General features: G+C 45.2%; 1 protein-coding gene across 1 annotated transcript in view; it reads left to right on the forward strand.

Annotated features, from left to right (window-relative positions):
* Window positions 1-14998, forward strand: part of LOC134346858 (lactase/phlorizin hydrolase-like) — a 107763-nt gene that overhangs the window by 16946 nt on the left and 75819 nt on the right. The window contains exons 5-6 of the mRNA XM_063048636.1: window positions 4689-4797; window positions 5156-5255. Of these exons, the coding sequence (XP_062904706.1) occupies window positions 4689-4797; window positions 5156-5255 (209 nt within the window). The remainder of the gene's footprint in view (window positions 1-4688; window positions 4798-5155; window positions 5256-14998) is intronic.

Consider the following 14998-nt stretch of genomic DNA (forward strand, 5'->3'; position numbering starts at 1 on the left):
GCTGTGAATGTTTTCATATAGATATAGAAATTAAAACAAAATAAGTATCTTGAAAATAAACACCATTGTTTGGCAAGAACATTGCTGATTATCACAAGCTGATCCTGCATCACCAAGTCGATAGGTATAAGGGTCTACGACAGTTTTCCCAGTACGGGTATAAGACCAAGTTTAGCTTCCTTCTGATATTTGAAATTCTTCAGTCCTGCAGGATTGGAAGGTTGAAAAATTGATCTAAGATTCTTTTTCCATTCTAGCTTCCGATATAGATTAACAACTTGTCCATTTTGAGTCATGCCATCTATTTAGTAACTCCTTTCAGTTATATCTAATCCAATATCTACTGAAACATTAACTTCAGTCACCCCCTTTGGGAACCTCAGCTGTGGACCCTGTCATCACTCGGCCGACTATTGTGCTGGTGTATTATTGACCAATATGTGAATCATGTTTAGATCATGGAATCATGTGGCACCAGGGACAGTTCCACCTCTTCAATCCAAATATTTACACTCCTTGATTCCTGAAATTCTCATTTCCTTTGTATTGGCTGAATTCCCTTTTATCTTCTGTTCAATTGACCACCACTCCATCATCACGGGCACAATCTTATCTCTCCTATAGTCTGGCAACCCAATTTGCAGAGCGTATTCCAGCTGTCACCTAATAATACTTCACAAAGTCATACCATAATCTCCCTGCTTATAGTCAGTACTCAACTAATGAAGACCTTCTCCATCTCACCTGTTTGTGCTGCCATCTTCAGGGTTATCTGGACATACATCAAGGGCTCTCTGTTCCTCAACAGGGCCCTACTATTCACTGTGTATGATTTATCTTAACTAGTTTTCAAGGTTTCAAAGGTAATTTAATGTCAGAGAAATATATACGATATATATCCTGAAATGCTTTTTCTTCCCAACCATCCACAAAAACAGAGGAGTTGCCCCAAAGAATGAATGACAGTTAAACGTTAGAACCCCAAAGTCCCCCCCCAGCTCCCCTCCGTCCCGCACATAATCAGCAGCAAGCAACAATAACCCCTCCCCACCAGCAAAACAAAAGCATCGGTACCCACAACCACGCACTCAAGCATGAGCAAAGCAACAGCAAAGACACTGACTTGCTGTTACCCCAAAGACTATATTGTTCACCCAGTATTCGACATACCACAGGCTCTCTCTCTCCCCCTAATAAGGGACAAAGATGTGTCTCAGTTTCACAGCGAGAGGGGAGACATAACAAACAACTCACTGGTTTGTGATGTTAAAAGTCTGTTGCATCGCTTTTTCCCAAGCTCTGTGCCCAAAGATCTTAGGTTTCTGGGCACACAGCCAAAGATCTTCCGACTCCCATGACACACCAGTTTGTCAGGACACCAACCTTCATTCCGCCCATCTCCAGAGCCTCGAGATCCTAGGCCTCCAAAGGCAAACCGAACTCTTAGGCCACGCCCTTGGCATGTCGGATAACGGCCAATCGTGAAACACTGAGACCGGGTCCCATTCCCGCAAAGAACCAAAGTCAGCGTGTAACTCCAGGTCAGGGTCTTCAAAAGAACCATGAAAGGAAGAATTAGAGACACTAAAGATGGAAATAGAACTGTTTCTGAAGTTGTAAGCGAAGGAGTCGCTGCTTAGTGCCATCTTCACTAGGCTCAAAATGTATCACAGACACACAGATTGAATTCCACTCATGCTAACAACTTATCAATATATTCTGTCGCTTACCCTTCTCCCAGCATGGTATACAGGCTTATAATCACATAAACAATTATAAAAAAATCATCTTCAACCATCACCCAGTGCCTTCCATAGCCCAGCAAACTTTGGTGAATATTATCCCTGGGTCTGACAGCTTGTAAATCCATTGACTCCCACAAGTACTTCGATTACACCTGCCTCCACTCTGCCTCCTGTAAAGATGACATTTCTTTTCTCAGTTTAGACCATATGAACATAAGACATAGGAGCAGAATTAGGCCATTCGGCCCATTGAGTCTACTCTGCCATTTCATCATGACCGATCCATTTCCCTCTCCAACCCATTCTCCTGCCTTCTTCCCATAACCTTTCACGCCCTGAGTAATCTAGAACCTATCAACGTCTGTCTTAAATACACCTAAAGGCCTGGCTTCCACAGCCACCTATAGTATAGCAACAAATTCCACAGATTCACCAGTGTCTGGCCAAAGAAATTCCTCCTCATCTTCATTCTAAATGGACATCCCTCTATTCTGAGGCTGTGCCCTTTGTTCCTAGGCTCCCCCGCCATAGCAAATGTTCTCTCCACATCCACTCTATCCAGGCCTTTCAACATTTGATTGGTTTATTGAGATCCCCCCCTCATTCTTCTAAATTCCAGCGAGTAAAGGCCCAGAGCCATCAATTGCTCCTCATATGAGAAGCCTTTCATTCCTGGAATAATTCTCATGAACCGCCTCTGAAACCTCTCCAATGTCAGCACATCCTTTCTTAATTAAGGGGCGCGAAACTGTTCATAATACTCCAAGTGAGACCTCACCAGAGCTTTTCAAAGCCTCAGCATTACATCCTTGCTTTTATATTCTAGTCCTCTCGAAATGAATGCTAACACTGCATTTGCCTTCCTCACCACTGATTCAACCTGCAAATGAACCTTTAGGGAATCTTACACGAGGACTTCCAAGTCCCTTTGTACCTCAGATTTTTGAATTTTCTCCCTAATTAGAAAATAGTCGATGCTTTTACTCCTTCTACCAAAGTGCATGACCATAAACTTCCCATCACAGTATTGCATTTCCCACTTCTTTGTCTATTCTCCTAATCTGTCTAAGTCCTCCTATGGTTTCCCTGCTTCCTCAACACTACCTGTCCCTCCGCCTATCTTTGTATCGTTCCCAAACTTGGCCAAGAAGCCATCAATTCCGTCATCCAAATCATTGACATATAACATAAAAAGAAGTGGTCCTAACACAGACCCCTGCGGCCACGTTTTGGGTAGAAGGAGGATGTTGCAGAAGCCCTAGAGCAGATGGCCTCATCTTGAGAACAGATGCAGCAGAGATGCAATATTTGGAAGATGCAGGATAGATACATCCCAAAGAGAGAATGAGGCACCCATGGCTGACAAGGGAAATCAAAGCCAACATAAAAGCAAAAGAGAGGACATACGATAGAGCAAGAATTAGTGGGAAGTTAGAGGACTGGGTAACTTTTAAACACCAACAGAAAGCAACTTTAAAAAAATATAAGGATGGAAAAGATGAAATATTCTTGCAAGCTAGCCAGCAATATTAAAGAGGATACCAAACGTTTTTTCAGATATATAAGGAGCAAGGGAGAGGTGAGAGTAGATGTTGGCTGCTGGAGAATGACACTGGAGAGGCAGTAATGGAGGACAAACTGAATAAATATTTTGCATCAGTCTTCACTGTGGAAGACACTAGCAGTATGGAGGAAGGGCGAGAGTGCCAGGGGGCAGACTTGAGTGCAAATGCTATTACCAGGGAGAAGGTGTTAGGAAAACCAAAAGGTCTGAAGTCACGTAGACCAGCTGGACTGCATCCTAGGTTTCTGAAAGATTGTAGAGGCATTAATAATAATCTTTAAAGAATTAATCGATTCTGGAATGGTTCCAGAGGACTGTGAATTTGCAAATGTTCCTTCACTGTTCAGGATGGGAGGAAGGCAGAAGAAAGGAAATTATAGACCAGTTAGCCTGACTTCAGTGATTGGGAAGATGTTGGAGTCGATTGTTAAGGATGTGGTTTTGGGGTACTTGGAGGCAAAGTCATTGGGTATATTTAAGGCAGAAGTTGATAGATTGATAGGTTCTTGATTAGTCAGGGCGGGAAGGGATACGGGAGAAAGCAGGAGATTGGGACTGAGAGGGAAATGAATCAGCCATGATGAAATGGCAGAGCAGACTCGATGGGCCAAATGGCCTAATTCTGTTCCTATGTCTTATGATCTTAAGGAAGGCTCGCATGTATTTCCTTCATTTCTCATATTTTGTTGTCAACCCCTCCCCTCCGCATACAGACCATCTACACACAAGTGGAATTTTACAGACTATTAATCTATTTTCTTTATTTTTATTTGGAGATACAGCACTGTACCAGGTCATCTGTCCCAATGAGCTCACACTGCCCAATTACACCTATGTGACCAATTAACCCACTAATCCATACATCTTTGGAATGTGGGAGGAAACCAGAGCACCCAGAGGAAGCCGACACAATCATGGGAGAACATACAAATTTCTCACAGACAGAAACCGGAATTGAACCCAGGTCGCTGGGACTGGAACATTGTGCGCTAACTGCTACACTATCGAGCAGTCTTTTTATTGTCCTCTCAGTTTTGCAGCCTTAGTTAAATCTTTCCTCGATCACCCAAAAAAATGACGGATAAAATCGTTCTTCATTTTTATTAATCTTTGTGGTCTAAGTTCAAAGTTCAACTCTAGACAAGTGGAATAGTGGCATAAAATAACCTGAGTAGGTTGTAAACCACATGCCATGAACTGGAGTCAAAACAAACTGACTCCAGCAACAAATAGAACTGAGGCAAAAATTACTGGATACTGATGATTATTTTCATTCCTGCTTTTGGCTTCATAGTCTTTGCAAACAGTTTATCATTTGAAATTAACCTCAATTCTTTAAACAATTAAAGAAATAAAGTTGGTTTGTTTATATTTTGCAGAACATCAACAATGTTTTACCGATTGTTATCTATAACATAGATTTTTCACAATGCAGTGCTTCAAGCAACACAATGCATTACAGAACGGCATTAAATGAAATTGTTAAAGGTATGTGAAGAATCTTTGAGCGCTGTGCACCACTGCCATTCAGGGTTTCTCCCTGTCCAACATAACCCACCCTCGTCCTGACAATCCCAAATCAAACATTTTGAGCTAATTAAAACTACCCAGTGGCTAAATGACATTTTGTTTTTTCTGGCAAATTTGACAACCACCCCCTCCCCCTCCCCGCCCCCCGCCCCCCGGCCGCTTGTGTCCAGGCAGTCTGAGCCACTATGTAATGTAAAAATCCATTAAATTTAATCTTGATAAATGTATTTCAATTTTGTCTTTTTATTATTATGTACTGTGTGTTTTTGTTCAGAATCCTGAGTAATATTGCTGTATTGGTTTTTCTCTTTGGCAGCTGTGACTGTGAATAAGGTTTCCATTGTTGGCTGTGATGCCAGTCATTTTCTGGATAGTTTATCTCCATATTGTCAAACAAACAATTCAGACACAGAAAGGTATTTAAATTGTAAAATACTTAAACTGCCCTTTCTATATAAATATGGTGTGGCTGTGTGAAATTTTGAAAAAAAAATCTGAATTGCATAAAGGTTTCATTAAAGATGCATTTCTCATTATATGATTTATGAAAGAGAACTATTCCTGCTCCAGCAATGCAGTCAATCAATCAAAGAAACAGAAAGTAGTGAAAACCAATTGTCCTAAAAATTGAACTTAACATATCTATTGCATCCATCTCTGCTTCAGCTTCTTGATGCTGAAACCCTGGACAGTATTCATATAGGTTCCAGATCGCAAAGGTTCCGTACTCTGCTGGCCGTCCTACACAACCAATACAAGCCATGACTCTGCTTATCCTATCATTTGCTGCCTCACTCACACTTCACCGTGTTGATCCTGACCTGTACTCAGCATTTCACCTTTACAATTCTGTCCCTTCTCTTTCAACGTGTCCATTCCATAGAGTCACAGCATGCTGACCAAGGTGCCCGCCCGAGGTCGTCCAATCTGCTCATGTTTGGCCAATATCGCTCTAAAGGTTCCCTATCCATGAAGCCATTCAAATGCCTTTTAACTGTTGTAATTGTACCTGCCCCCACCAGTACCATGACAAATTAATTCCATGTACACGCCAGCATGGAAGCGCAGCGGTAAATGTAATACCGCCACTGTCCGTAAGGAGTTTGTATGTTCTCCCCATGACCGCAAGGGTTTCCTCTGAGGGCTCCGGTTTCCTCTGAGGGCTCCAGTTTCCTCCCATATTCCAGTGTCAGTGGGTTAATTGGTCTGTTGCGTGTAAGTGGATAGCAGGGGCTTGTGACACTGCTGTATCTCTAAATTTAAAAAACTACCAGCAACTATGTGAAAAACTTGACCTTTACACCTTCTCATTCTCTGCTTAAGTCAGTGTACTCTGCTAATCTAATTGTAAAACTCCCCTAAACTAGTCATAGTCATAGTCATACTTTATTGATCCCGGGGGAAATTGGTTTTCGTTACAGTTGCACCATAAATAATAAATAGTAATAAAACCATAATTAGTTAAATAGTAATATGTAAATTATGCCAGGAAATAAGTCCAGGACCAGCCTATTTATTGGCTTAGGGTGTCTGACCCTCCAAGGGAGGAGTTGTAAAGTTTGATGGCCACAGGCAGGAATGACTTCCTATGACACTCAGTGCTGCATCTCGGTGGAATGAGTCTCTGGCTGAATGTACTCCTGTGCCCAACCAGTACATTATATAGTGGATGGGAGACATTGTCCAAGATGGCATGCAACTAGGACAGCATCCTCTTTTCAGACATCACCGTCAGAGAGTCCAGTTCCATCCCCACAACATCACTGGCCTTATGAATGAGTTTGTTGATTCTGTTGGTGTCTGCTACCCTCAGCCTGCTGCCCCAGCACACAACAGCAAACATGATAGCACTGGCCACCACAGACTCGTAGAACATCCTCAGCATCGTCCGGCAGATGTTAAAGGACCTCGGTCTCCTCAGGAAATAGAGATGGTTGTATAAACTGGAAAGATGCAATGAATCCCTATCCTATCTATGCCGCTCATAAATTTAGAAAGGCCAGTCTGTTGATCTCTCAGTATCTTTCGGCTCCAGGGAAAACAGTGGCAGTCTATTGAGTCTCTCCCATTTAACAGCCCCAGTCTATTGAGTCTCTCCATATAATAAACAGACCCAGCCTATTGAGTCTTTCTATATAACTGCCCCGGTCTATTGACTCACTCCATATAACAGCCCTAGTCTATTGTCTATTCATATATCAGCCCCAGACTATTGAGTCTCTCCATATAAGAGCCCCAATCTTTTGAAAACGCAAACAACAGGAATTCTGCAGATGCTGGAAATTCAAGCAACACACATCAAAGTTGCTGGTGAACGCAGCAGGCCAGGCAGCATCTTTAGGAAGAGGCGCAGTCGACGTTTCAGGCCGAGACCCTTCGTCAGGACTAACTGAAGGAAGAGTGAGTAAGAGATTTGAAAGTGGGAGGGTGAGGGGGAGGGGGAGATCCAAAATGATAGGAGAAGACAGGAGGGGGAGGGATGGAGCCAAGAGCTGGACAGGTGATTGGCAAAAGGGATACGAGAGGATCATGGGACAGGAGGTCCGGGAAGAAAGACGGTGGGGGGGGGGAACCCAGAGGATGGGCAAGGGGTATATTCAGAGGGACAGAGGGAGAAAAAGGAGAGTGAGAGAAAGAATGTGTGTATAAAAATAAATAATGGATGGGGTACGAGGGGGAGGTGGGGCATTAGCGGAAGTTAGAGAAGTCGATGTTCATGCCATCAGGTTGGAGGCTACCCAGACGGAAGATAAGGTATTGTTCCTCCAACCTGAGTGTGGCTTCATTTTTACAGCAGAGGAGGCCGTGGATAGACATGTCAGAATGGGAATGGGATGTGGAGTTAAAATGTGTGGCCACTGGGAGATCCTGCTTTCTCTGGTGGACAGAGCGTAGGTGTTCAGCAAAGCGGTCTCCCAGTCTGCGTCGGGTCTCACCAATATATAAAAGGCCACATCCGGAGCACCGGACGCAGTATATCACCCCAGCCGACTCACAGGTGAAGTGTCGCCTCACCTGGAAGGACTGTCTGGGGCCCTGAATGGTGGTAAGGGAGGAAGTGTAAGGGCATCTGTAGCACTTGTTCCGCTTACAAGGATAAGTGCCAGGAGGGAGATCAGTGGGGAGGGTTGGGGGGGACGAATGGACAAGGGAGTCGTGTAGGGAGCGATCCCTGCGGAAAGCGGGGCGGGGGGTGGGGAGGGAACGATGTGCTTAGTGGTGGGATCCTGCTGGAGGTGGCGGAAGTTACGGATAATAATATGTTGGACCCGGAGGCTGGTGGGGTGGTAGGTGAGGGCCAGGGGAACCCTATTCCTAGTGGAGTGGCGGGAGGATGGAGTGAGAGCAGATGTATGTGAAATGGGGGAGATGCGTTTAAGAGCAGAGTTGATAGTGGAGGAAGGGAAGCCCCTTTCTTTAAAAAAATTGCTGCTTCCTGCACGCATGCAGAGCTCGTTGACTTTATTAACTTTGCCTCCAACTTTCACCCTGCCCTCAAGTTTACCTGGTCCATTTCCGACACCTCCCTCCCCTTTCTAGATCTTTCTGTCTCTGTCTCTGGAGACAGCTTATCCACTGATGTCTACTATAAGCCTACTGACTCTCACAGCTATCTGGACTATTCCTTTTCTCACCCTGTCTCTTGCAAAAACGCCATCCCCTTCTCGCAATTCCTCCGTCTCCGCCGCATCTGCTGTCAGGATGAGGCTTTTCATTCTAGGACGAGGGAGATGTTTTCCTTTTTTAAAGAAAGGGGCTTCCCTTCCTCCACTATCAACTCTGCTCTTAAACACATCTCCCCCATTTCACGTACATCTGCTCTCACTCCATCCTCCCGCCACTCCACTAGGAATAGGGTTCCCCTGGTCCTCACCTACCACCCCACCAGCTTCCGGGTCCAACATATTATTATCCGTAACTTCCGCCACCTCCAATGGGATCCCACCACTAAGCACATCTTTCCCTCCCCCCCCCCGCTTTCCGCAGGGATCGCTCCCTACACGACTCCCTTGTCCATTCGTCCCCCCCATCCCTCCCCACTGATCTCCCTTCTGGCACTTAGCCATGTAAGCGGAACAAGTGCTACACATGCCCTTACACTTCCTCCCTTACCACCATTCAGGGCCCCAAACAGTCCTTCCAGGTGAGGCGATACTTCACCTGTGAGTCGGCTGGGGTGATATGCTGCGTCCGGTGCTCCCGATGTGGCCTTTTATATATTGGCGAGACCCGACGCAGACTGGGAGACCGCTTTGCTGAACACCTATGCTCTGTCCGCCAGAGAAAGCAGGATCTCCCAGTGGCCACACATTTTAATTCCACATCCCATTCCCATTCTGACATGTCTATCCACGGCCTCCTCTACCGTAAAGATGAAGCCACACTCAGGTTGGAGGAACAACACCTTATATTCCGTCTGGATAGCCTCCAACCTGATGGCATGAACATCGACTTCTCTAACTTCCGCTAATGCCCCACGTCCCCCTCGTACCCCATCTGTTACTTATTTTTATACACACATTCTTTCTCTCACTCTGCTTTTTCTCCCTCTGTCCCTCTGAATATACCCCTTGCCCATCCTCTGGTTCCCCCCCCCCCTGTCTTTCTTCCCGGACCTCCTGTCCCATGATCCTCTCATATCCCTTTTGCCAATCACCTGTCCAGCTCTTGGCTCCATCCCTCCCCCTCCTATCTTCTCCTATCATTTTGGATCTCCCCCTCCCCCTCCAACTTTCAAATCTCTTACTCACTCTTCCTTCAGTTAGTCCTGACGAAGGGTCTCGGCCTGAAACGTCGACCACACCTCTTCCTAGAGATGCTGCCTGGCCTGCTGCGTTCACCAGCAACTTTGATGTGTGTTGCCCCAATCTTTTGAGTCTCTCCACATAAAAAAACAGCCCCAGTCCATCGAGTCTTTCAATATACCAGCCCCAGTCTATTGAGTCTCTCTATTTAAAAAACAGCCCCAGACTATTGAGTCTCTGCATATAACAGCCATAGTCTATTGAGTCTCTCCATGTAACAAACAGACCCAGTCTATTCAGTTTTTCAATTAAACACCCCCAGTCTATTGAGCCTCTCCACATAACAGCCCCAGTACATTGTGTCTCTCCATATGACAGCCCCAGTCTATTGAGACTCTACATATAAGAAACAGCCCTAGCTTGTTGAGACTCTCCATAAAACAGACGCAGGCTATTGAGTCTCTCCATAAAGCAGTCCCAATCTATTGAGCCTCTCTATATAAGAGCCCTGGTCTATCCATATACCAAAAGGCAGCAGTCAACTGAGTCTCACCATATAATAAACAGCCCCAGTCAATTTAGTTTCTCCATATAGCATCCCCAGTCTATTGAGTCTCTCCACATAAGACAGCCAGTCTGAATCTGCCTGCATAACAAACAGGCCCAGTCTATTGAGTGTTTCCATTTAAGAAACAGACACAGCCTATTGAGTCTCTCCATATAGAAGCCGCTGTCTGTTGAGTCTCTCCATATAAGAGTCCCAGTCTGAGTCTGTCCTTTTAACAAACAGCCCGAGGCTATTTAGTCTCTCCATATAATAAACAGCCCCAGTCTATTGGGTGGCTCCTTTTAACAGTCCCAGCAGAGAGTCTCTCAATGTAACAGTCCCAGTCTGAGTCTCTCCATATAAGAAACTCACCAGCCTATTGAGCCTACCCATATAACAGCCCCAGTCTATTGAGTCTCCCCACATAACAAATAGCCCCAATCAATTTAGTCTCTCCATATAACAACCTGCCCCAGTCTATTGAGTCTCTCCATATAACTGTCCCACTCTGAGCCTCTCCAAATAACAAACACTCACAGCCTATTGAGCCTCTCCATAAGAAGAAAGAGACCCAGCCTACTGAGTCTCTCCATATAACAGTCCCATTCTGTGTCTCTCCATATAATAAACAGCCCAGTTTCTTGTTTCTCCGTATAACAGCCCCTGTCTATTGTATCTCCCCGTATAACAGCCCTACTCTATTGTCTCGCCATTTAACAGCCCCTATCTGTTGTGTCTGTCCATCTAACACACCCAGTGTATTGAGTCTGTCCAGGTAACAGACAGCCCAGTCTATTGGATCTCTCCATATATATGTACCACGATATAGATCCTCTCCATATAACAGACTCAGTCTGAGTAAAAAGTTTGAAGTTAATTACTCATCTCCTTCTACCTTAGGCCATGAACTTATCAATCACCCTCATAAGTCCCAGTCTGAGTCTCTCCATATAAGAGCCCCAGACTATGGAGACTCTCCGTATAACAGCCCCAGTCTAATTTGTCTCTCCATATAATAAACAGCCCCAGTCTACTGAGTCTTCAAATATATCAGCCCTAGTTTATTGACTCTCTGCACGTACCAGCCCCAGTATATTGAGTCTCTCCATATAAGAGCCCTAGTTTATTGTCTATCCATATACCAGCCCCGGTCTATCAAGTCTCTCCATATAAGAGCACTAGACTATTGAGACTCTCCATATAACAGCCCGAGTTTATTTTGTCTCTCCATCTGACAAACAGCCCCAGTCTGTTGAGTCTCTCCCTCTAACAGTCCCAGTCTATTGTGGCTCTTCATATAACAAACAGCCTCAGTCTGTTTTGTCTTTCCATATAACAGCCCCAGTCTATTGTGTCTCTCCATATAACAGTCCTAGTCTATTGTCAGTCCAAATAACAGTACCAGTCTATTGTGTCTCTCCATATAACAGCCCCAGTCTATTGAGTTGTGCCACGTAACAGTCGCAGAATATAGAGTCTCTCCATATAACAAAGAGTCCAGTCTATTAGGTCTCTCCATATAACAGTCCCACTCTGAGTCTCTCCACATAATACACAGCACCAGACTTAGTCTCTCCATGTAACAGCTCCTTTCTATTGACTCTCTGCATTTAACATCCCCAGTCTATTGAGTCTCTCCATTTAACAGCCCCAGTCTATTGAGTCTCTCCATTTAACAGCCCCAGTCTATTGAGTCTCTCCATTTAACAGCCCCAGTCTATTGAGTCTCTCCATTTAACAGCCCCAGTCTATTGAGTCTCTCCATTTAACAGCCCCAGTCTGTTGTGGCTCTCCATATAACAAACAGCACCAGTCTATTGAGACACTCCCTATAACAGCCTCAGTGTATTGACTCTGTCCATATAACAGCCCCAGTCTATTGAGTCTCTCCATATAACTGTCCCAGTCTATTGAGTCTCTCCATATAACTGTCCCAGTCTATTGTGTCTCTCCATATAACAAAATGCTCGAGTATATTGAGTCTCTCCATATAACAGCCCTAGTTTATTGTCTATGCATATAAAAGCCCCAGTATATTGAGTGTCTCCATATAAGAACCCCAGACTATGGAGACTCTCCATATAACAGCCCCAGTCTATTGAGTCTTTTGATACAACTGCCCCAGTCTATTGAGCCTCTGTATTTAACAGCCTAAGGCTATTGTGTGTCTCTCCATATAACAAACTGCCCCAGTCTATTGAGTCTCTCCATTTAACAAACAGCCCCAGGCTATTGAGTCTCTCCGTATAATAAATATCCCCAGTCTACTGAGTCTCTCTAATTAAAAGCCCCATTCTACTGATTCTCTCCATATAACAGACACAAGCTATTGCGTCTCTCCATATAATAAACAGCCCCAGTCTTTTGAGTCTCTCCAAATAACAGCCGCAGTCTATTGAGTCTCTCCATATAACAAATAGCCGCAGTCTACTGAGTCTCTCCACAAAATAAACAGCCCCAGGTTATTGATACTCTCCATTCAACAGCCCCAGTCTGTTGAGTCTCTCCATATAATAAACAGCCACAGAGCAACACACATCAAAGTTGCTGGTGAACGCAGCAGGCCAGGCAGCATCTCTAGGAAGAGGTACAGTCGACATTTTGGGCCGAGACCTTTCGTCAGGACTAACTGAAAGAAGAGCTAGTAAGAGCCGAGCCTACTTCTTCAGCAAGGACTCTTCCACCCCCAACGATAACCCATTCTCCCGTCTTCAACCCTCCTCCTCTTCATGGACACCCCGCTCTGGTCTTCTGCCTGCTCTGGATCTCTTTATTGCTAACTGCCGACAGGACATCAAACATCTCGACTTCACCGCATCTTGTTCGCATTCCAACCTTACTCCTTCTGAATGCTCTGCTCTCCACTCCCTCCGCACCAATCCTAACCTTACTATAAAACCTGCTGATAAGGGGGGTGCTGTTGTAGTCTGGCGTACTGACCTTTACCTTGCCGAGGCACAGTGACAACTCGCGGATACCTCCTCTTATTTACCCCTCGATCATGACCCCACTAAGGAGCACCAGGCCATTGTCTCCCACATCATCACCGACTTTATCCGCTCAGGGGATCTCCCATCCACTGCTACCAACCTTATAGTTCCCACACCCCGCACTTCCCGTTTCTACCTCCCACCCAAGATCCACAAATCTGCCTGTCCCGGCAGACCTATTGTCTCAGCTTGCTCCTGCCCCACCGAACTCATTTCTGCATACCTCGACACGGTTTTATCCCCCCTTGTTCAATCCCTTCCTACCTATGTTCGTGACACTTCTCATGCTCTTAAACTTTTCGATGATTTTAAGTTCCCTGGCCCCCACCGCTTTATTTTCACCATGGATGTCCAATCCCTATATACTTCCATCCCCCACCAGGAAGGTCTCAAAGCTCTACGCTTCTTTTTGGATTCCAGACCTAACCAGTTCCTCTCTACCACCACTCTGCTCCATCTAGCGGAAATAATGCTTACTCTTAATAATTTTTCCTTTGGCTCCTCCCACTTCCTCCAAACTAAAGGTGTAGCTATGGGCACCCATAGATATTGGCGAGACTCGACGCAGACTGGGAGATCATTTCGCTGAACACCTATGCTCAGTCCGCCAGAGAAAGCAGGATCTCCCAGTGGCCACACATTTTAATTCCACATCCCATTCCCATTCTGACATGTCTGTCCACAGCCTCCTCTACTGTGGAGATGAAGCCACACTCAGGTTGGAGGAACAACACCTTATATTCCGTCTGGGTAGCTGCCAACCTGATGGCATGAACATTGACTTCTCAAACTTCCACTAATAGCTCACCTCCCCCTTGTACCCCATCCATTATTTATTTATATACACACATTCTTTCTCTCTCTCCTTTTTCTCCCTCTGTCCCTCTCACTATACCCCTTGCCCATCCTCTGGGTTTTCTCCCCCCCCTTTTCTTTCTCCCTAGGCATCCCGCCCCATGATCCTCTCATATCCCTTTTGCCAATCAACTGTCCAGCTCTTGGCTCCATCCCTCCCCCCAACCCGTCTTCTCCTATCATTTTGGATCTCCCCCTCCCCCTCCCACTTTCAAATCTCTTACTAGCTCTTCCTTCAGTTAGTCCTGACGAAGGGTCTCGGCCCGAAATGTTGACTGTACCTCTTCCTAGAGATGCTGCCTGGCCTGCTGCGTTCACCAACAACTTTTATATGTGTTGCTTGAATTTCCAGCATCTGCAGAATTCCTCATGTGACAGTGTATAGAGTCTCTCCATCCAACAGCCCCAGTTCAATGAGTCTCTCCATATAATAAACAGCCCCAGTCTATTGAGTTTCTCCTTAAAACAACCCCAGTCTATTGAGTCTCACCACATAATAAACAGCGCCAGCCTGTTTGATCTCCTCATGTAACAGCCCTACTCAATTCTCTCTCCATATACCAGCCCCAGTCTATTGAGTCTGTCCATATAACAGCCCCATCCATTGAGTCTCTACATTTAACAGTCCCAGCATACAGAGTCTCTCCATATAACAGTCCGAGTCCAAGTCTCTCCATATAAGAAAGAGACTCAGCCTATTGAGTCTCTCCACATAACAAACGGCCCCAGTCTATCGAGTCTCTACGTATAACAGCCCCAGTTTATTGAGTCTTTGCATTTAACAGTCCCAGTCTGAGTCCCTCCATTTAACAAACAGCCCAAGGCTATTGAGTCTCTCCATATAATAAACAGCCAGAGGCTGTTGAGGCTCTCCAGATAATTAAACAGCCCCCGTTGATTGAGTCCCTCCATATAAGAAACAGACCCAGCCTACTGAGTTTCTCCATATCACAGCTGCAGCCTATTGAGTCTCTCCATATTACAACTGCCCCAGTTTATTGAGTCTTTCCACTTAACAAACA

The sequence above is a fragment of the Mobula hypostoma genome, chromosome 5 (genome assembly GCF_963921235.1).
Source record: "Mobula hypostoma chromosome 5, sMobHyp1.1, whole genome shotgun sequence".
NCBI lineage: Eukaryota > Metazoa > Chordata > Chondrichthyes > Myliobatiformes > Myliobatidae > Mobula > Mobula hypostoma.